A 23,119-nucleotide genomic window follows, 5' to 3' on the forward strand; every position below is an offset into this window, starting at 1 on the left:
TATACATTCACTCAAAGAATGCTTTCACCATCCTATTCGTCCCTGGTGTTAGCCTACTTGTAGGCCGACCTTGTAGCAACATAAAAGGTTTTTCAGAATTTGTTTTTTGTCAGCTCTGCACATATAGGCAAAAAACATTGTAGTTTAATGATAGTACAGTAGAATCCACTTAATTGCATGACAGATTATCACATAATTTGGGTATTTGCATAGAATTTCCAAATCCCAAGCCATTTCCCATTCATTCCATTGTAAAAAGATTGCATACTTGACTTGACTGAACCTTAATTTAGCATGTCTAAGGTTGCACATAAACTTGAAAGCAGTCAAAACTAAAAAATTGAATAGCAGTATAATTCACGACCAAAATGTAGGCCCACCTACCAATAAGTGCACACACCATTTCGTATTGTTTTACTGGCGTTTAAAATGACTGGATTTCTTCAATAGGCGGTTTAGGGGGCTTGAAAATACACTTTGACGGCCCACCTTAGACATTTCAACGCAGGAAGGACCTGGCCTCATTCAAATTCCCTGTGTCATCTTTCCTAAATTCACAGTAATCAAGTTTGAAATTTATAACACGAGTCACATTATTTTGAATTTACTTAATTGTTATAAGTGCTCTCAATATTTTAATCTATATTTTATTATAAAACACATCTGAATAAATAAATGCTACCTGCTGTTCATTTACGGAAGATGCAACTAAATGCCAAAATTATTGCTTGTCAGAAAATAAGTACGTTTCAATGGAAACTTGAGTGTTTCAAGGAAAAATTTTAAAATCTAAAAATGGACAGTTTTATTAGTGGCTGAGACTATGGTTTGAAATATCAGGTTTGGTGTCCCATCACAGATCCGGTGTTATTTGTGGCTCAGACTATGGTTTGAAATTTCAGGTTTGCTCGGCTGCAGAACTTCAGGTTCACTGCAGCGAAACCAGTTGGCTGGAGCCGGTCGAATGCTCTCTGACATCATTGTTTTCTAACCCGGCTTCAGGTTTTGTCTCTCGCTCACTAATGAGGAATTCCTCCGGTCACTAACCCTGCTATTTTCCATTGCAGTTTTTTTTATGGGTGCTACTAAATATAGAACTTTTCTTAGAAAGACACCGCCACTGTCATACGATAACCTTGACTAATAGGACCGCATGCACAGTCACAGAAAAATGTATTCCACCTGGATATGTTTCTGTAGTGGCTGGAATTTTTTACAGACAAAAAGTACTACAGCACATGCTTTTTGGAACGCCCAAATCCATAACTGAAACTCATTATCCGTCCAACACAAATGGGCTCATTTGACAAGCAGAAGAAAAGAATATTTTATTTAAATATAAGAGCTTTAGGGGGTTGGGTGCGGGAGGGTAAGATTTGTTCCTAATTCACTGTGCATGGGATTTGATGTCTCTGAAATCATCTTCACAACTATTCATAGGAGCAGTATCTTATGGAATGGGTGGCCTGGTAGTACAGTAGAATCAGGGGCCGTTGGGCTGTTCAAGTCCAGATTTCACAGAATCATGGGTACTCTTGATCTGAAGGGCCTATTCTCATCACCAATCTTATGTCATTGTGTTTATAACCAAGGACAGTTTGTAAGTCTCAGCCTGACCCTTGACATTTGACCCTTCACACTTGGTAATGCACCAGACAGGTCACATGACAGGTCACATGAGCTGGCTGAATATATCTTTTTGTGTTCCCAGGTTGCTACGGGTGACAATCCTTCATGAGTACATTGGCCACCGGGTCTTCCAGGTCCCGCCCTCTGTTGCCGTTGGCGACGTCAAGCGGCTGATCCATGAAGACACAGGCTTCCCTCCGGCTGAGCAACAGCTGTTCCATAATGGGAAACAGGTAATTGCATATCAGCAGTGTAACATGGCGTCAGTAATGACAAGCCCACAAAATAAAGCTTGTGAACAGAAAGGGTTTAGCGGATGCTAAAGGTATCTGCTCAGATTACGTAGTGAAAGGAGCAAAATGACCGCCCTTTGAGGGTGAAACTGCCAGTCTGCAGAAAGTTTGAGAGTAAATGTGGCGGTTTGCTCAGCCCCACCAAACACACAGAGGTCAGATGCTGAGATTCATAGTGCTGATGTGAAATCATAGTGCTGATGTGCTTGTTGCCCTAACTACGATGTTATTGGTTGCCCTTAGCCAGAGATCCTACAGTGAGATCCATATAGTATTTTTATTTATTTTGGTTAACCATAATAAAATTACAGCATTTTTTATACATACCCCCCCTTTTAGGGCACCATAATGTTTGGGACATATAAATGTTATGTAAATTATGTCATGTTTGCATCCAATGACTGCTTGAAGTCTGTAGCCCATAGACATCACCAGGTGCCGAGTATTCTCTCTGATGCCTGTACTGCAGCAATCTTCCTGTTCTGTTTGTTTCAGGAACTAGTTGCCTTAAGTTGTCTCTTCAGCATATGAAATGCATTTTCAATTGGATTCAGAGTATATGACAAGGCCAGTCAAGTATTTTCCAGTTTTTAGCTTTGAATAACCCCTTTGTTGCTTTAGCAGTATGTTTGGGATCATTGTCTTGTCATTTTAGGGCACCATAATGTTTGGGACTTCACAGGTGTTTTTAATTAGTCTGGTGTGTTCAGTTGCTTCTTTGGTGCAGTTATAAGAGAGCTTTCAGTATCTAGTCTTGTTTCTAGGCTTTTGGTTGCCTTTGGTGTCTGTTACTGGCATTTGTCAATAAAAAAGGGAATTTCTCCCAAACATACTGCTAAAGCTGGGTTTTTTTAAGATAAAAAACTGGAAAATTCTTAATTCTTGACTGGCCTAGTCATTCACCCCATCCAATTGAACATGCGTTTCATATGCTGAAGACAAAACTTAAGGAAACTTGCACCCAAAACAAGCAGGAGCAGAAGATGGCTGCAGTAAAGGCCTCAGTGATGTCTATGGGTCACAGACTTGCAAAGGATACGTGATAAAGTACTAAACACGACTACTTTTATATAAAATACCCTTAAATAATGGCTGTGAATTTAACCACATGTGAATTGTTTGATTACAAATCTAAAATTGTAGTTTACAGAGCCAAATTAATAAAAAATGTCTTTGTTCCAAACATTATGGAGCTCACGGTATGTTTTCATTCGTTTGCTGTGTCATTCTATGTATATTACACCGCTCTCAGGTGGAGAGTTGAGCTGTTTTATTGATCTGAAACCAGACCAAGGAGTAATGTTATATTTGAAATGAACTATTCACGACTACTTATTGCATTCAAGCATTCAGGGTCTGTAATCTACCATAACAGGGTGATTCAGGGGTTGTCCATCAGCCCAGAGCTGGGTAAATGATGTTCATTGTCTGGTTGAGTACAGCCAGGTCAAGGTTAGAAGTCATGACCTGCTGGTTATGGCATCCAGTACTTGGCTGTGATGCCATACTTGTTAATTTCGACTCTTAGCCTCTATGCTTACAGTGCGGATGCCATACACGATAAATTTGCCAGCACACCATCAACCAACGTAAAATTTTATGGTGGCCATCACTGATATCTGTTGCTGCCTCAGCAGTTTTTCTTGTTGACTGGTAGGCAGGGGAAATGGAATCCAGTACAGTAGGACATGAGTCATTAAAGTGAAGCTGATTTTGTTCACTGTGTCATCGCTGCAGAATTCCAGCCACAGTGGCCAGTAATTCCCGTAGTTATTGTTCTTTTTTAATATCTTTCAGTGGTCTGGTGTCGGCCTTCTGCTCCCATTCTTTTTTCATTTTTGCCTTTGTTTAATATTACATTTTATCTAAAGATATGAAACCATTCAGTGTGACAAATATGCAATAATAGAGGAAATCAGGAAGGGGGCAAGTACTTTCTCACAGCACTGTATGTGCCTAGTACCAGTTTAGTTCAAGTTGGTGATAAGTGGGGGGGTCTTGCTAGTATGATAAGTGAGATTTAGCTCACTTGTGTGTTTTTAATTGGGTGTGATAGCCAGGTAGTCTGTTGCTCAGATGTGCTGGTAATAATGTTTGGTCATAATTTCAGCATCTGGCTCACTTTCTGTTACTTATGAAAGCCGACTCAGCATTCTTGTCAGGCTAGCTGTAGGGCTCTGTGCTATTTATTGACTTTTTAGTGTCGTTTTGCTGAGCTTTATCGGCGAACTGGTTAATACGATCGATACACTAGCGTATTTGTGTCTGGTTGGTTAAGCACTTGCTCTCCATGTAAGATGTCCTTTGTGTGAAATCTCTCTCCTCCCAGAGGTCCCTGCTACTGTTTCCACCCTGCAGAAAAACAGTAATAGGAGCAGCAGTTTGGTGACTGGATGCACAAAAGTAGACCAGAAACAGGGCATAGTTTATTACAGTCTGCTGTGGAGTTGCTGGTGACTCAATCTAAATCCCATAAACCCTCTGCACATGGTTGGCAGGGATGGTATATGGGTCTAACCACCATTTCACCGGGTCATTAATACTGTATTTAAGTGGTGGTGAACGGGTTCTTTGATGGACAGAGCGACAACCAAATCTTTCCTCTGGCTCTGTGTCTTGGTTTGCGCATTGCGTTCTGGCCGCCAGACAAAGAAACATTAAGCCCAGTCCCATAATCCTCCACCAAACCACACGCGTGCCTCCGGACGCCTGGTCTGACTGTAGGCAGAGCAGAGAAAGGTTACCTCGTTAACCCCAGCTGTAACTACAGCTGCAACCGCAGGCTGACTAGCCTCTCGCCCCTGCCCCGCCCCTGCCCCGCCCCCTGCAACCGGCTCTGTAACCACGCCCCTCATCCGCAAGTGGCTTCTCAGTTCTTACCGGTAATCATACTTTTTGTCACTAAATTTAATGAAAAAGTACTGTATTGCTGTTAAAGGGTAGCGTGTTATTACTCAAACTTGAGGACAGAAAACTGTTTAGATTGGAGTGAATGCTTCACACAGCAGTGTTAAGGATTTTTCACGTAGATAATTGCATTGACTTTCCTTTCCTTGTGGAAACTAAATTCTGTTCACTTCAAGAACAAGGAATCTTAATGAAAGTGGATAGCAAAACCTGTGTGTTCTGGCTCTTGTACATGAGTCACCGTAGATAAAAGTAGGTTAAAATTAGGCAATTAGGAAAGTGTAAAGTAATAATTGTATTATTGTTGTATACTAATCATTATTTTTAAAATAATAGTCATGCCTGTGTGAGACTGTGGTGTGGGGATGGCTGGTTTAAGCAGCCACACCTGCCCTGGGTCAAGCTAATTAGACCTGGCCAATTGGATAATGGGTTAAGAATTAGATAATTGGCCAGGCTAATTGGACCCAGGAACAGGAGTGGCTGCACCTGTGCGTAGTGAGGTAATCACTGCGCACAGGTTAAATCTGCCATCCCCACCCACATCAGTAGCTTCTCTGTCATGACAGTGTTTGAGATCTGCTCATTTGGCTATACCATCTTGCCAAACCCTCATGGAATAAATGTGGACTGTTTTAACATCATCTCCCTGTGTCTCTGTGCTGGAGGGCCCCAAGGAAAGCCACTTCGGTGGCCTGTGGCAGGCGTGTTTGCCACAGTGGCGCCCAACGTGGGGCTCCTCCGGCACGGCAAAGAGGCACAGGAGGGCCAGCCAGGAAGCACACTGGAGGAGGGGCGGCTGAGGTGTTCCCGACAGGGCTTCGGGTGGATCCTCCGGGCCAAAAATGGGGGGCTGAAGATGACCAGGGAGGGGAAGGAGGCAATCCTCAGCTGGGATGCTGAGGAGCTGCACCTGGCCGAGAAGGCAGGTCAGCGACGGGCGGTGCACGAGAGGTGGTCGCGCCGTGAGCTGGACTTGGCCGGGAAGGCGGGTCAGCCACGGGCGGCGCACGAGCGGTGGCCGCGCCGTTTTGCTTCCTTTCTCGTCCGTTTTGGTTGTTTTTAGTTCTTTGTTTTGGCCTGGTTGGTTTGCCCGGAGCCCATGAGGGGATAAGCCTGCAGCCGCCTGCCAGCAGAGCCGACTGGCGGCCACCACAGCCACGAGGGTTCCTGGTCCCCAGCACCACAAGGCCAGTCCACCAGCCCACCAGCCCAGCCACCCCACCACAGCCCCTGGAACAGCCCAAGCCGGTGACGCCCCCACCAGCCAGCAGAGCAGCCCAGGACTTCCCGTGCTCCAGGAGGGAGGAGGAAGAAGGGCTGCCTTGTCATCTGATGGAGGGTCGCCGCATGTACTGGACTGTTCCGGGGCCCCCCACCCTGACGTTATTTTTTTAGCGTGTTTGGAGTGTTTTTGTTTTTGTTTGTTGTCTTTTGCTGTGGGAGTGTGGGGGTGGGGGGGGGGGTAGGCTTCGGCCAGTGATTCTCCCTGGCCTCAGTTTGGCGTTGGGGGTATGTGGTGTGGGGATGGCTGGTTTAAGCAGCCACACCTGCCCTGGGTCAAGCTAATTAGACCTGGCCAATTGGATAATGGGTTAAGAATTAGATAATTGGCCAGGCTAATTGGACCCAGGAACAGGAGTGGCTGCACCTGTGCGTAGTGAGGTAATCACTGCGCACAGGTTAAATCTGCCATCCCCACCCACATCAGTAGCTTCTCTGTCATGACAGTGTTTGAGATCTGCTCATTTGGCTATACCATCTTGCCAAACCCTCATGGAATAAATGTGGACTGTTTTAACATCATCTCCCTGTGTCTCTGTGCTGGAGGGCCCCAAGGAAAGCCACTTCGGTGGCCTGTGGCAGGCGTGTTTGCCACAGAGACATTTTGATGTATTAATGTTTTAATTTGAAGAGTGGTGTGATGGCTGGTTAAATATAGGCTATATGGTTTGACTGACAAGTATGGAAAATGTTGATTAGCCCAATGAATAACAGTTAGCTAGATTGATTTTAGAGTTAGCTAGACCTATTTTAGAGTTAGCTAGTTTTAAGTAGCTGTTGAAGAGTGAGAGTGCTGGTCACATTAAAAAAAAAAAAAAAAAATTAATGGAAAATGTATGGTTGTACAGTTAAATGTTTGCTTTGTTAGGGCTGCTTGCTGGAGCAGACTGGTCAACCAAACTTTCCCTGTAGTACTAAGAAAAATGCAAAAAAGAGCATTATGCGCGTATACCATAAACACATCAATAGATAATAATAATAGGACGGAGTGTAGCACAGTGGGTAAGGAACTGGGTTTGTAACCGAAAGGTCGTAGGTTCGATTCCCGGGTAGGACGCTGCCGTTATACCCTTGAGCAAGGTACTTAACCGAAATTGCTTCAGTATATATCCAGCTGTATAAATGGATAGAATGTAAAATGCTATGTAAAAGTTGCGTAAGTTGCTCTGGATATGAGCGTCTGCTAAATGCCTGTAATGTAATGTAATAATGCTAGAAGACGCTCTTTGGTATTGAGACAATAATGCGTAGAAAAGAAAGACCAAGGCACTCTTCTGTGGAACAAACTTAACAGCCTGCCTTTATTCCACGGCACATTCCAGTGAACGGATTATAAAAAAGTCTGGCGCGTTTCGACAAAGCCTTCATCAGGGAGTTTCTGCATCTTACATTTTGGAAGACATTTTTTGTTCCAGAAAAAGTATAGGCCTAATGAATGTCAATCTATGGGCAGATTTTAAGTACTGGTCCCATTCCAGTGAACAGCCCTCAAAGGCACAGTGTTTGTACAGACTAGCATTTTGTTTTTTTAAGTTTTTTTTACTTTTTTTTTTTTTGATAGTCAGGTTTTGTCTCACACAGTTTGATGTTCTTGGGTGAAACAGCATAATTTTATTGAAATTCTGAAAAGCTTGGCAGAAGGCCAGCGTCCCTCATTAGTTATGGAATTTTAGCTTTCGGCTATACTTCAGGCTGTAACAAGTGTACCTCACGCCATGCCCAGTTCACCCCCCCCCCCACCCCCTCACAGAATGAATTCTTCTTGACTGTGTAATGTCAAATGACTCCACAAATGCCTTAAAAGCACATTTTGAGAACAAATCTATTGGATTTCTTGAAGTCAGGTTTCTTGAAATTCAACTTACAACTGCATTTTTGTTTCTCCTTAACCTTGTGCCCAGGTTCTAGCAAGTGGCCCTGTAAGACTGCAGTTGACACTGAAATTACCAAAACCCGATGTGTTAGAATCCCACCAACCACGTTTAAAATAGGAGTGTAAACTGCAATTTAATTTCTCAGGAGTTCACAACCCTCTATGGTAAGTGTCTAGACCAGGGGTTTTATGCAGTTTCATGTTCTAGCTTAGCACTAGGACATGTGATTCTACTACAGAGGTTTTAATTGAAGACTGTGATTAGTTAATATTGGGCTAACTCAGGGTTCGTCACGATAGCATACGATTTTGATTTGTGAGGAGACAGTTTGATATTTGGCAATATCACAAATGTTGCTATCATATGGTCCAAAACAATCCAATATAGTACAAACGATCAAAGTATATGATCCACCTCGCAAAATCCTCTTAAAACATATACAGTACATACAACCAAAATGAGGTTAAGAGCGCTAAAACTTACTGACATCATGTTTAACAAAAGGAAAAATAGCACTAGGGCAAGTGATGACGAGGTAGAGTCAGAAGCGTAAACAATGATGTTGGCAATGCTGCTAGAGAGCAAACTGCCTTAAAATTATGAACATTTAAATAAATATTTTGCTATCTTTCGTAAAGATACAGATTGATCTCTGCTTGTTGTATCGAGTGGCTCAGATTGTTGCCCTTTGATCCAATACGTCGATCCGGATTGATGTATTGTTGCACCTCTATTGGTTAATCAGTAGAATCAAGTGTCCACTGATGGGCTATAAGGAAGTACTGCCCCTACACCAGCCAGCTTTCAGATAAAACTGGACACCCCTGGTCTGGATTCTAATCTTAAAGTGCTTAAATGTAGATTTAATTGTAGTAAGATTTTAGCTGTGTGGTTCTGGTTCTTATTGACATTTTGACCGAGTGTTGCCTGGTATTAGCTTGATACACAAGGATGTGTCTGATGATGTCTAGTCACTGTTTGACGGTTTTGTATGTCCTTCCCATCTGTCTCTTTATTCTCAACGGTTCTGCAACCTGAGCGGTCTGCATTCATTATAATTGGCAGTCCTGTAGGCATCTGTGCCTCCATCTTCCAGCTTCTGTGTATTGAACTATTATTACTTCATTACGCTGCTGCAATGGTGGGCAGCGTGTTCGCTGGCTAAGGTCAAAACGGCCCAAACCGCTTTATTGAACAGCTGCTCAAGAGGTTGGAAAAACAGAGAGCGGTTGAGAGAGAGAGAAGGAGAGAGGCAGAGAGAAAGATCGAAAACAAGAGAGGGAGAGGGAGAGGGGGAGTTCATACCTTTGGGGAATTGTGCAGAATTAGCTTCCTGGATCTGCAGTGGCTTGGCGACTGCAGTGAGACTCTAGGTGTCAGGAGGAATCACAAGGAAGATGTTTTTGTCCCCCTCCCCCCATGTTCTCTCCCCCGTTTGGAACTGTGCCAGCCACATAAGCATAATAGGCAATGCACCTGATTATTTTACCTCTTACAGTCGTCACAATACTACAATAGAAGCAGTGACTATTTTACACTCTACTGGCCACACAGTACTGCAGGGAAGCTAGTGCCAGTTGGAGGGTGCACCTCTGATCACAGCTGGCATCACGAGGGCATCGTTGGAGAGAATTAACTACAGCGGTATCCCTTGGAGCCCTGACCAGCCGGTGATCAGTGACAGCACCAGTCGCAGACTGGCACCAAATTATCGTTTGTGCCCCAACAGAAGTGGGGTGTTCCAGCTTCCAGTGAGACTGTGGGGCGCAAGAAATGCGGTGGCTGTTCGCTCACTCGAACCCACATCTCATATTAGGAGACAAGTCGGATGGGCCCGTCCCTGAAGGTTGTAACGGAACACTATCAGCCAATGACGCTGCACCAGGCCACAGCGATCAGAACTGTTCGCGGAAGTGAAACGTGGCCTCTTGCCTGCCTGCGTGCTGTGAGTCTGCTGAGCTGGGGTGGGGGAGGGGAACGCGTGGAGAAGAGACACTGACAGCGATGGGCACGCATTTGCAATGTGTTTGGAAGTATTGCTTGTGTAATTTAAGGTTTTTCCACCTCTTCTGTTTTGTATGGTTATAGTTCTATGTCACTTGCCAGGCAAGCTACACCTTTTCGGTTATGTTTTGTAGCAGAATATATTGCAGTGTGTTTTTGCCTATCCCTGGCCAGAGGAGGTTCAGTTTGGAGTGAGTGTTCCTGGCCCCTCTGCACTGCCTGGAGACCTGTGGGGAATGACCCGTGGTCAGTAATGCCATCTCAGGGGTCCCCTCAGGAATTTCAGTCGTAGTTGTGCATGAAGAGGGTAGTGGGTTCCGTAGAACTCTTAAAATAGCCCCGTGTAAAGTACCTGACCTGGCTGCATATAGTACAGTACTCTTTCAGGGCCGTGTTAAGGTCAGCACTGTGTCTGCGCATGGCTTGAAGCAACCTCTAACTGCTGAAGGGGAAGAACGTGATCCGCTAGCATTTTAGCAAGCTTAACTTTATACAGTCCTCCCTGTGTCACACGGGACACTAATTATTTACTAAGACTACAGTACGGTCATTCACAGACTTTATTTTGTGTACTTTACGCACTGCTTATAATGCATAGTGGTGATGTTCTGGACAATGGCATAGTGTGTTTAAATAGACTCAATAGCAGGGAGTGAAAACCTTTCCCACACCACGAGTTTCAAGAGCTCCAGCCTTCAAATGTTTACACACCCTCTGGCATCATTGGCAACTGAGAATTTGTCTCCAATGTGTGCACCCGTTCCACTGGAAGTTTAAGGACCATTACCAAGGTTTTCCTCATGGTACGCTTTTCCCCCCTTTTATTCATTTATTTCTTTTTTTCCCATTCAGCTGCGTGATGGAGTTCGGACTGGAAGCCTGGTGCACCCTGGGAGTCATGAAATATTCATGACACTTCAAGGAAGGGGCCTTAGAGGGGGAGGTAAGGGTCTTTGTGGGTCTTTGTTACGGACGCCTAACTAGAGACAAGACTAGAGAAATACTATCAGCACTGAAGCCTTAGCCCCCGTTCACACAGCAAGTGAATTCGGTCGACCAGTTGCTGGAAGTCCATTCATTCTCTATGAAGCTGAGCGACAGCCAGTAACCCGAGCAACTGGATAACTGAGCGACAAACATTGCCAGAGAAAAGTTGCCAATGGTTTGTCTTTTCGCTGGCATCCCCCGCCAATACAAATTAGAGTTCCGCATTTCCTATTTCTTCAACTGCTATGATACTATTAATGAAATGGTATCACACCAGTTGAAGAAATAGGAAATGCGGAACTCTGATTTGTATTGGCGGGGGATGCCAGCGAAAAGACAATCCACTCGACTTCATATATTGCAGTGAAGGAGCAGCTATAAAAAGGATAGGCAGCAGGATATATAGCAAATATGTGGCTTGTTCATGACCCCAAAACACATGTTGAGTTTTATACACCTCTAGAGAGCTAGCTATTGCTTGCAATCTATCTGTCTCTTTGACTAGCTAGCTAGTTAGCTAGCTAGGAGAGGGAGACAGATATATCGCTAGCTAGCTAGTCTAATTATCAGTGTCATGACATAACTATGGAAACTAGGCTATATGGCAAATATACATCTTTGATACGTTGTTCAATGCTGTTATTTCTCTTCCTCGTCAAAAATATGTAGCTGCATGAGACCACAAAGGACACAAAGGGAAGATCTTGCCCTACTTTCAGCCTAGTACACATGAGCGACCCATCGACTGAGTTGCTTTCTGTGTGAACAGGGGGTTGATAAAGACATTTATCAGTTAATTCACAACTTAAATGGAGAAGTATTCAAACACAGAGATTCCCCTGTATAATTCTACGTGTCAGTTTTATAGCACAGATGAATACATCATGATGCATTCATGTCAGACATCTAAAGCTGGCAGCGTTTAGATGCCTGACGTGTAGTTTAGTATTCCTGTGTCCTGCTTGCATTTTTATTTACTCCTGGCAGTGATCTCATGTCCGTCTGTTTGATCAGATTCATTTACAGTACTAATGTGGTTCATGTTGGTGTGAGTCAGGGTACAGCAGACCTGGGTAAAAAGCATTTGTTTAAAATTAAATTGCCATTTAAATAATTGTGGTAGTTAATTATTGTCCCAATGGTTCAAGGGTATGATTTGTTTAGTCTTTATTGACTACCCAAAGTGGTAATTTTACATTTGTACAACTAAAATTACCAACTGAAAGGTCTTATTGGTCTTTGTCACATCTGATAATTTACTTTGGATGAGGAACAAGAGTCTAGCCATATAACATGTGTTTGCACAACTGAGATATTGTGTATCAGTACCCCAGAAAAAGGAGATACTATAATGTGTGTTTTATTTTGTGTTGAGTGTAGCTTGTTGTGTGTTGAGTGTACTTTGTTGTGTATTGACTGTAGGCTGTTGTTTGTTAACTGTAGTTTGTTGTGTATTGAGTGTAGGTTGTTGTGTTGACTGCAGTTTGTTGTGTTGAGTGTCTACAGTTGAACAAGGTGCTGTTCCTGTTTATGAAAAAAAACCCAAGTCATGTTAAAATTACCTGTCTGCTGTTTTCACAGGCAGGTTTGGCCAGACGACACCACCTTTGGTTGAGTTTCTGAAAGATATTTTGCGGAGGTATCCAGAAGGGGGACAGATTCTGAAAGTAGGTGAAACATGCGGAAAGTTCTGCCGTGGTTGCTTTTCAGACGTGTGTGAGGGAATATAACCTGTATTAACTGACACTTTTTTGGGTGACACCCAAATGCAAATGATGCATGGGAAAAGAGAGGAAAATTCAGAGCTGCAAGAGAAGATAATCATTCAGAATGATTAACATAGAGGGCTGACTATAACTGCCTCTACATATCTCAACACAGGGGACTGACTGTTACTGCCTCTTTATACCTCAACACAGGGGACTGACTATTACTGCCTCTACATACCTCAATGCTGGGGACTGACTGTTACTGCCTCTATATACCTCAACATAGAGGACTGACTATAACTGCCTCTATACACCTCAATGCTGGGGACTGACTGTTACTGCCTCTATATACCTCAACATAGAGGACTGACTATATGCCTTAGTAACCTCAATGCTGGGACTGAACTATTACTGCCTCTACATACCTCAACATAGAGGACTGACTATAACTGCCTCTATACACCTCAATGCTGGGGACTGACTATTTCTGCCTCTACATACCTCAACATAGAGGACTGACTATAACTGCCTCTATACACCTCAATGCTGGGGACTGACTGTTACTGCCTCTATATACCTCAACATAGAGGACTGACTATAACTGCCTCTATACACCTCAATGCTGGGGACTGAATATATAGCTTAGTATAGGTGATTGAATATTACTGCACATAATAGTATGATCTTAGTCACATAAGAAGGTGGTACAGTACATGTCTATGCTATACCGATGTATATGGCTTAGGTGTGTCTTAACTACTGTGAGCAAGCATTATATTATTGTATTATTGGCAGTTTGCAGATGGTCTTATCCACAGCAGGCAAGTTCATGTCCAGTAGCTGTGCAGTAGTTGATCAGACAGAACATTTAGCATTGTCAAAAAAAGTATACTGCTGTACTATTTTTATGACAACAATAAATTAAAAAGTTACAGCATTCAGTTAAGGATCATGTGTACAGCAACTCAATTGTTGTCACCCAGGAACTGATCCAGAATGCAGAAGATGCAGGTGCCACGGAGGTCAAGTTCATGTACGATGAGACTGAGTACGGTCAGGAGTCACTTTGGTCAAACAACATGGGGCAGTATCAAGGTAGGTGAAGTGGAACTGAGGTTATGTGACCTGTGTATTTTACATCACTGCGTATACAGTCTGCGTATACAGTCTGTGTGTACAGTCTGTGTTTACAGTCTGTGCGTACAGTGTGTGTACAGTCTGTGTATACGGTCTGCATATACAGTGTGTCACATTGTTTCCGTTTTTGTGTTAAATGTGTGTACGCTCCCTCCAGTTTGTGGACTAAATTGCCTGAAATCTTGTGTGTACTGTCCGTGTGGTGTCCAGAAAAATGTGTTTTGGAAAATACAATTTTATCATATGATTTAAAAGTATTCATTGGTAATAACAAGGCATAAATTGAAATATGTTTGTAAGTATTGCATGGTGTTCGTTTTATAGTATTACTGACCATCGTCTTGCAAGGATTGTATTTCAGGTTGGCTGCTGTTTCTAATGCAAACTCGCTGACTCCCATTGATTTTTCATTAAAAAATATTTTAATTACTTGGTGCCAATAAAGCCCTGACATGACTTTTTTTAAATGGATGACTTCATTAGCAAATGGTTTAGTGAATTTACTTAATGCAACTCCCATGATTGAATCCAGAATCTGCAAGGTTTAGGATGAGCCCCTTTGATTGGATCTCGCAGTACTAGCCAAATCTACAAAGAGAAATTATTTTGTTCTTAGTGTAATTCATTGAGAACGGTGATTCATTTGTTTGTTAAAATCTTTTTCTGCCAATTCTTCTCCCAGGAGCGGCACTGTATGTGTATAATAATGCTGTGTTTTCGACGGAAGACTGGAATGGCATTCAGGAAATTGCTAGAAGTAGAAAGAGAGATGACCCCCTGAAAGTTGGACGATTTGGAATTGGATTCAACTCGGTGTATCACATAACAGGTGAGAATATGCTTGTGTGAACTGCTCATTGGTGCGTTATGGACCTGTACCTTAATATGCCTACTCAGTCAAAACTTAATCACAGTCAAAAGTCAGTTATCATTTGTGCTAAACTTGTTATGAATGTATTTATTGATTTGACATCCTTAACTTTCTGGGAATTAAGAAACATATATATTCTGGTTATTTGCTGAATCACATTGGTGACTAGATAAAAGCTCCTACTGTGTTTGTGTTGAAAGTGCCTGAGTTGGCTCTTGTGGTCTTGTCTCTGTAGACGTCCCCAGCATTTTCAGTGGTGATCAAATTGGCATGCTGGACCCTCACCAGACTTTGTTCGGGGCCCACGAGTCCGGACAGTGCTGGAACCTCAGGTCAGACATCAAGGAGATAACGGAGCACACGGACCAGTTTGCCCCGTACGTCGGCCTGTTCGGCAGCTCGGAGCAAACCTTCAAGGACGGCAGCTTCCCTGGCACCCTGTTCCGATTCCCCCTGCGTGTCAAGCCCTCCCAGCTCAGCCCCAACATCTACAACAAGGAGAAGGTCCTGGAGCTTTTCGAGTCCTTCAAGGTCGATGCCGACACGGTGCTGCTCTTTCTCAAGAACGTGCAGGCGGTCTCGCTGCACGTGCGCGAGTCGGACGGCACCGAGCGGACGCTCTTCCGGGTGACGGCTGCTGAGGATCCCGACCGGAAGCAGGAGAGGCCCGGGTCGCTGAAGACCCTGGGTTTGGCCATCGACAGCTACAGCAACGGCGTCCCGAGCGGAGGCGACGGAGTCACCTGCGCCACCTACCAGATGAACATCGAGACCCAGGACGAGGCGGCCAAGGAGACGCAGCGGACGGCCTGGCTGGTGTGCAACTCGGTCGGGGGTCGCGGCGTGTGCGCCGAGCTGGACGCGCTGGCCGACGACCTCAAGTTCATCCCTGCCATCGGGATCGCCCTGCCGCTGACCCCGGCTAACGAGGAAGCGGGGGCCGGCGCGGAATTCCAGGGACGGGCCTTCTGCTTCCTTCCGCTGCCCCCGGGGGAGGAGAGCGCCACGGGCCTACCGGTGCACGTCAGCGGGTTTTTCGGCCTCACCGACAACAGGAGGAGCATCAAGTGGAGGGAGGTGGACCAGTGGCGGGACCCGGCCGCGCTCTGGAACGAGCTGCTGGTGGTGACCGTCATCCCCCGGGCCTACTTCACCCTGGTGTCTGAGGTGGTCAAGCGAATCCAGACCAAGGAGGACCAGGACTTCCCCCTCCCTCCCCTTGGGGCGTACGCCGCTTGGCCGGATCCCAGGCGGGTGCGCTCGCACTGGCGGCCCATCCTGGAGCCCCTCTTCCAGGACCTGCTCCAGCAGCGGGTGGTCTACTCTCTGACTGGGAGCTGGATCGCGGCGCACGAGGCCGTCTTCTCGGAGTTGGACGAAGGCGATGCTGGCACCCAGGCGGTGATCGGGTACCTGCAGGCTGCGGGGATGCAGGTGGCCAAGGTGCCAGCGGCCGTGGACGCGGTGCTGACTGCCTACACCCCCTCGTCGGGGGCGGTCGCAAAGGTGACCCCGGCTCTGGTGAGGCAGGTGCTGAGGAAGACCCGACACAAGGGGTCCTCGCAGGAGAAACTGCTCCTGCTGGAGTTCGTCCTTGGAGATGCCTGCTACGGCGAACTCATCGGACTGGAGCTCCTCCCTCTCCAGAATGAGACGTTTGTCACCTTCTCTTCCTCTGTGAATGAAAAGGATGCTGTCTACATCGCCTCAGAGGAGTACCCAAGGTATGGCAGCTAAATCCAAAAGAGTACTGGAATCAAATTAAAGCTGAAAGTCTGTACTTTAATGTCATATTCATTTTTTTTATTTCAAATTAAATGTGCTGGAATACAGACCCAAAACATCCAAAGATTTGTCACTGTCCAAATATTTGCAGACTGCATTCTATATAATGTAAGTAACTGTAGCTAATCAGTCACTACTGTTTTATGGTACAGTGAGACTAGTTTTTTCATCTGTTAAAGGATATTGGGTGTTAACCTGAAAAATACACAATACTGGAAACAAGCCAAAAGAAATGCGAATGGAGGGATGTTTGTTAAAGGATCAGGAGATTCATCGTAAAGAAAATCTGTTGTTTCCCTCTAGGTCTCTTTACCCTGGCCTGGAGGGAAGATTTGTCCTGGACAGCATAAAACCGACAGTCATGAACCGCCTGAAGGAAGCAGCCAAAAGCAGAGGTAAATCTCACTGAATACCCTTTGGGCAGCAGTTACTGCCATTCTGTAACATTCCAATATGAGGTTTATCACAGGAGACCCAGAGTGTGCTCATATTTACACAGGTTTCAGCAGGTTTCTGTGCCGTGTTTGTGAGTAGGGGTTTAGGGTTAGATTGGTATAGCGCAGTGAGGAACAGCATCTCTCTCCTCTGTCTGTCTGTGTTACTCTGTGTGCTCCCCTGGGAGGACAGACCTGCTACTCTGCCGATAGATTGTTTATGACTGCTGCATGTATGATGTGTGTGTGTGTCTGTGTGTTTGTGTGTGTGTGCATGTGTGCGTGCGTGCGTGTGTGTGTATATGTGTGTGTGCATGTGTGAGTGAGTGTGTGTGCATATGTGAGTGTGTGTGTGCGCATGGATGCATGTGTGAGTGAGTGTGTGTGCATATGTGAGTGTGTGTGTGCGCGTGCGTGCATGTGTGTGTGTGTGTGCATATGTGAAGAAGGGTGTCCAGGCACATGAGGAAGATCAGTCACATACTAACATTCTTGTTTCCAGCATTCAAACTCCGGACACATCCTAACCTTTCTCCCACATGGAGACACGGAGACCAGTGCCAGGGCAGAAATATGCTGAATGAGCAGATCAGTCAGTGAAACCCCCTGACTGGCATTCAGACTCCTAGAAACATGAAACACGGACTCCTCTCCTGCACCCTCCTCATCTCTGGACGTCCCCGTGCAGCCGCCCGTCGGCTCCAGAGCGGGCTCGTCGTCAGAGCGCTAACTAATTTGGGCGTAATTTGGCCGGGACAGCCTGTCCCCTCCCCGTTATTTATTCTGGGCCTGGAATTGCTTGTGAATTGGCTTTTGGGCTCAGCTGTAGCAAACAATAGCGCTGACTCATCTTGGAGGCTTGTGTGGTCCGCACAGAGAAGGCTACCGCTCGATAAACCACCGGTACAATTAGATCCTGCTCGTTCTAATATCATTCGCTTCTAGAGGCAACTGCAGGTCGCGATTTCCAGGGTGAAAATGGAACACAACACAACAAAGGTTCCTTTTCTCTCCCTGTTGATAAGATTAGTTGAATTTGGTTGATTTGGGCCAACCAGAACAGTGTTCGTTGTCCTTTGGGGGAATGACAAATGAGTCATGTTGGGCATGCATACTTTCCTTCCAATTTTTTGGGAAAAATGTAGTTAAATGTACCTTGCAGCGATAACGCGTAATAAAAAATTTATAGAACTTACTTTAATTATGACAGTTTAAAAAAGCCATTTCAGTTCACTGCATTTCCTGAACTGACTGAACTAAGATGGAATTGACTGCACCCCTGATTGTAGCAACACTTAGATGAATAGTTTTACCCGTCCTTTTTGACCGCACTTCTGGGAACCACAGTTCCTAATTATATATCAGTAGGCTGTGCGTCAGATTCCTAGTACTATTAGCAGGTTGTGGATAGGCTGGGGAATGTGACGAGCTTTGTCCAGATTTGAAAGTGGCTGCTGAGCGGGAGGCATTGCTATGTGGCATCATGTCACTAGCCTAGTTCTTTCTCTGATATTTTTTGTATCGCATTGATTTTAATTCAAAAGATTCAAGATTCTGAAATTTGAACGATGGGATAGTTAAATCAACAGCAAGCTCTAGGAATAACTGATCAGTAGGTCTTCAGTGTCAGTTCCTGTTCGAGCTTTAGGCAGTCAGAGTGCTGTGTCTATAAGGTCACAGGAGATTTGATACACAAAACATACCACCCCAGAAGTGGGAGAGCAGACAGGCCAGAATCACCCCTGTGTACTAACGTTTTCCCTTTTGCTAACCCGGCTATTCTCCTGCTACACTTCTCGGTTTCGCCTGTCCTGCAGTCCCTCTCATCTGTGTGCACACTGACCTCTTGGCCTTTCTCCTATCTGTACCCTAATTTATACTTTCGATTTCGACACCTTCAGCAAATGTCGCATGGTGTTTTGCCATTTATACTTTGGCCTGTGGGGAGGGTTCTGTTGTCCCAACGGTAACGAGACACCAAACTCCTGACCGTTTGGTTGCATTTGTAAACTGTCCAATCACACTGTGTGACAAAGTATGTCTGTGGTGTCCGCAAAATTTTATAGGTGCACGACATTGAAAAAGATTTGTGCAATTCTTCGTTCAGTTGAAAATGTGTCATTTTATTGTATAAATTGGGGTTAAGATGTGTTTCATGACCAGGCTTGTGTTGGAGCACCTCACACTTGCACAGCAAGATTGCATGGGTCTGGAGTTCTTATATGATGCATAAAATCAACAACCAAAATCACCGCTTCCTGTCTTTCACCTTATCTGCCACCCGACACTTCCGCTCGTACGCTGCAGATTTCAAAGCCCGTGCCCATGGCTGGGGTGGTTTCAGTCGAGTGACATCATCAGATCTGTTGCTACCAGATTCAATTGGAACCACTTTTACGCTTCCCCCACCCCAGCTGCCACTCGCATAACTCTCCTGTGACATCACCGCCCTCAAAAACGGCCCGCTCCCACCAGCGCTGATTGGAGAGCATCTAAATTTGGTTCTTGGTGGATTTTTTCCAGTGCTGTCTAACATTCCATGTGACCATATGTTCAGCACCGCGGGACTGTGTTGATTCTTTCCTGCATGTGCCCAGCTCCTCTCTGGTGTCCTGTAATGACCTTTGTCCGTCCACACTCTCCTGTTAGTATTCCCTGCTTTTTATTCTCATCACTAGATGCATCACTAATCTCCAGCTACACAGACCATGCTTCTTTACTTCGTCAACTTCTTTGGTCTTCATATGGGCAGTGAACAGGAGTCCATATGAATCTTGTGGCGTACTGTGGGCTTCAGTAGTTGGTAACAGGAGTCCATATGAATCTTGTGGCGTACTGTGGGCTTCAGTAGTTGGTAACTGGAGTTCGTATGAATCCTGTGGTGTACTGTGGGCTTCAGAAGTGATGTGCGTTTCCTGCCGTTTATAATTTTTGGGACTGCTGGTATTTATAGAAAACGAGAAGAAGAGGAAGTAGCCTTCTTCTGACAATTTAATGCTAATTCTGCCTGCTGTGTAATGTGACAGTTGCTTTTAAAGCACTTAAAAAGTCACAGCACATACAGAACACAGGTGTGCTCAGGTGCATGTGCATCACTTGCCCTTTGAACACCTTTCATTTATTCCCTCTGCTGCTTATTTTCTAGCGCCATACGTTTATTTCTGTCACAGACCCGCGTTGACCCTCGCGATGTCCTCGTTTGTCTGCCCAGCCTTCTCTGTTCCTCATTTGTCAGGCTTGTTCCCTCTGTGCTGTTATTTAATCTCTGCTGGAGTGATACTACTGGCTCTGCTGTTTCAGCCCTTCTGGTTCATCGGGTCTGTGTAGCAGCGAGCAGTGACTATCAGCTGTACATCAATATCAGCTGTACCTCAATATCAGCTGTACATCAATATCAGCTATGCCTCAATATCAGCTGCTCAGTATGAGTGGGTTTTATGGTGTACAGGGATGTTCTTACAGAAGTTATATTCTTTTAAAAAGTATCCTTTACTGAAAATTCCCAACAATTAAAATTACCCTCCCCGTTGCTCTAGTAGCTCTCTACTGTTAAGCCTTTACAGTAGAGAGGCACTGTTTGTCAGTCATGCTGTGAAAGTACGCTACATGGGTATCGCCAGATGTCGAGCCTGCTGTGCTCCTGCCTCAGGACGCTAGCTGTTTGGGGCGCTAGCCCCTGTGACTCTGCGCAGTGTTACTGCAGCTTTGTCACGGACCTGCGGCTGCGTTTCTGTGAAGGGAGCTCAGGCACCATACCTGAGCCACCATACCTGAGATGCCATACCTGAGACACCCCCCCGCTGTCTGAAACCCCCTGTCTGCACTGTCTTGCTCCAGCATGTTGGCAGGCATAGCATATACTATATGCAAATGTATCCTACAGCCTGGAGGGCAAGCAGCGCAATGTTACAGTATTCTGATGTGCTAGAGAGTAAAAATGTACTTTTATTTCAGAGTTCATTCATATACAGCTCCTCAGAAATGCAGTGTATAGAGAGGTATGTTGGGAGTGAATGCAGAGAATAAATTTTAATTTTAAAACTAAAACATTTTTCACAAGGATATAGACCCTGATACCATACGCTTATTTTGTGCTTTGTGATATATACATTTTTCATAAGCCATCTCTTTGCCTGGCGAATTGACAAAACTGAATGGATGAAGAACACCAGGACAAAACCGATTATATTTATTTAAATAAAAAGGTTTCATAATTTAAAAAAATTGTTATTATTCTATTTTAAATCTATATTCAGTATTAACCCAATCTATGTTTCATAGTTTCACTTACCTTAAATAAACCTTAAAGATACCATTTATTTTGATAAGGTTTTTCACCTTGATGTTGCAACTGATGTGTATATGCATTCAATTTCAGTACAGCAGTACTTGTGGGGCTGCTCAGGTAAGCGTTTGGAATGGTTTTATGAAGCCTTGTGTGTGTTACTTTGATTAACCCAATCTAAGAAAATGCACAGTGTTCACATGCATCTACGACTTCTGTTTGCCAGGACCTTGTAGAGCTAACTGATATAACCCAGAGTACACAAAGACACAAAAGAGCTAAATTTACTGCATACCCTAAACGGAAAGTTCCTTTTCCGGGATTTTGTACAATCTCGGTTTTAGTGTATGTGTCCCTGTTGGTCCAGGCAGTTTTTGTGTGCTCTGAAATGTGTTAGACACATTGGCAGGTTTCTGCCGTCCTGCTGGCTTCACCCTCACAGGTGTGGGGCCAGTCAGGGGTTTGGGGCCTAAAGAAAGAAAATAACATTCAAGTAAAATTATAAAGCAACTAAAACAGAAATATAATGAAGCCCAGAATGTGAACTATACCTTTTAAACAGCTCTTGTACCAATGTATTTAAACCCAGTAAAAACCATTGCTATACTATGTATTTAGTGAGAAAGTGATATGGACATCCAATATTTCAAGAGAGAGAGATTTTAATCCTTTACTAAAAGGGCTCCACACTGGATTCTAAAACCACTACCTGGTCAGAAACAAGGACAGCATATTGTCAAAACAGTTTAAACCACAAGGCCCAAAGTGTATGCAATCAAGTCCACTGAGTGTGGGCCTGGTGATTTCCATTATAATGAATGTTTGACTGACCACATGCTTTTTAATGTTTCTGGAACCCCTGATATTTTACATCTTACTTTCAGATTGAAATGTAAGAAAAGGATTTGCTCAAAACAAGCCTGGGAACATAAATTTGTTTGAATACATAATTTATACTTTTTACTAATCTTAATGTTTAAAGCATCTTCTCCTGATTATTTTTTCAGCCCACCTCCACCCCCATATACAGAGACAGAAGCAAAATAATTTAATGTAATTACATTGTTATGTGATTCATTTTGCAGGAGGTCAGTCAGAACAAGTTTAACTCCCACTATAATGTAATTTTGACATTTTCCACATGCTTTGTGTCCGACAATTCGTCGTCAGCCGTCATTGTAAACAACATTTTAAGAGCAATTCAAGGGAAAAAGGGCATGTATGATTTATTAATTTTGGTCTGGTTTGCAGTGCCGTGGTTTGCTGTATTTTGCGAGGTGCCAAGTATTAACATGTCTTGCAAAGAAAAAAAAAAAGCAAAATCTGACCTTATGATGTGCCCCTGTGAATATAGAAAGTGAATTTGCTTGTTCGCGAGATTGGCTAATGCATGTGGCGCATTGTCTACACACATTTAGAATATTTAATGAATGTTTTGATCATTTTGTGTTGCTGTTGTTCCACGTGAAACAGATCAGCGTTAAGCTGTGATATGACTGCTGAGCGGTTTAATCATTGCAATCCCAGTAGTTGCCCCTAGTAGTACTTACATTGTAGAGGCATATGTGCCAAAGATATCAATATTAGCAAAATATATGGAACAAAATAATAATAAATAAAACACAGCATATTAAAAAGCCAAATGTACTACTGACTGTGCGTTGGTGAAACTGATACACAAATTATTCCAGTTTGATCAGTCACAATTTTCAAGAACTACTGTTTCAGTGGTCTTGTTTTGTTACAGGACTACTCTGAATTAAATTTATTTGTAGGAATTGTCCTATAATTTGTAAATTTCCAAAGGTAGCCTATATCTCAGAACAAAATATAAGCTCTTGGTATGTTCTCAGTGTAATGAATCATCAGTTCTTTTGAGTAATTTCACAATAGTAAATGCATAAAAAGGATTTTTTTAAA

The 23,119-nt window shown here is 44.1% G+C and overlaps 1 protein-coding gene across 3 annotated transcripts in view; it reads left to right on the forward strand.

Moving 5' to 3' along the window:
* sacs (sacsin molecular chaperone) overlaps positions 1–23,119 on the forward strand; it is a 47,561-nt gene that overhangs the window by 9,516 nt on the left and 14,926 nt on the right. For 2 of the 3 annotated variants that reach the window (XM_064302487.1, XM_064302488.1), the window contains 7 exons: positions 1,712–1,862; positions 10,844–10,934; positions 12,560–12,645; positions 13,671–13,782; positions 14,507–14,653; positions 14,931–16,419; positions 16,784–16,875. In XM_064302487.1, coding sequence (XP_064158557.1) covers positions 1,712–1,862; positions 10,844–10,934; positions 12,560–12,645; positions 13,671–13,782; positions 14,507–14,653; positions 14,931–16,419; positions 16,784–16,875 — 2,168 coding nt within the window. Of the gene's footprint in view, positions 1–1,711; positions 1,863–10,843; positions 10,935–12,559; positions 12,646–13,670; positions 13,783–14,506; positions 14,654–14,930; positions 16,420–16,783; positions 16,876–21,261; positions 21,320–23,119 lie in introns of those variants that run through there. The other variant, XM_064302489.1, reaches the window with a different exon arrangement.

Source organism: Anguilla rostrata, chromosome 12, assembly GCF_018555375.3.
Source record: "Anguilla rostrata isolate EN2019 chromosome 12, ASM1855537v3, whole genome shotgun sequence".
Lineage (NCBI taxonomy): Eukaryota > Metazoa > Chordata > Actinopteri > Anguilliformes > Anguillidae > Anguilla > Anguilla rostrata.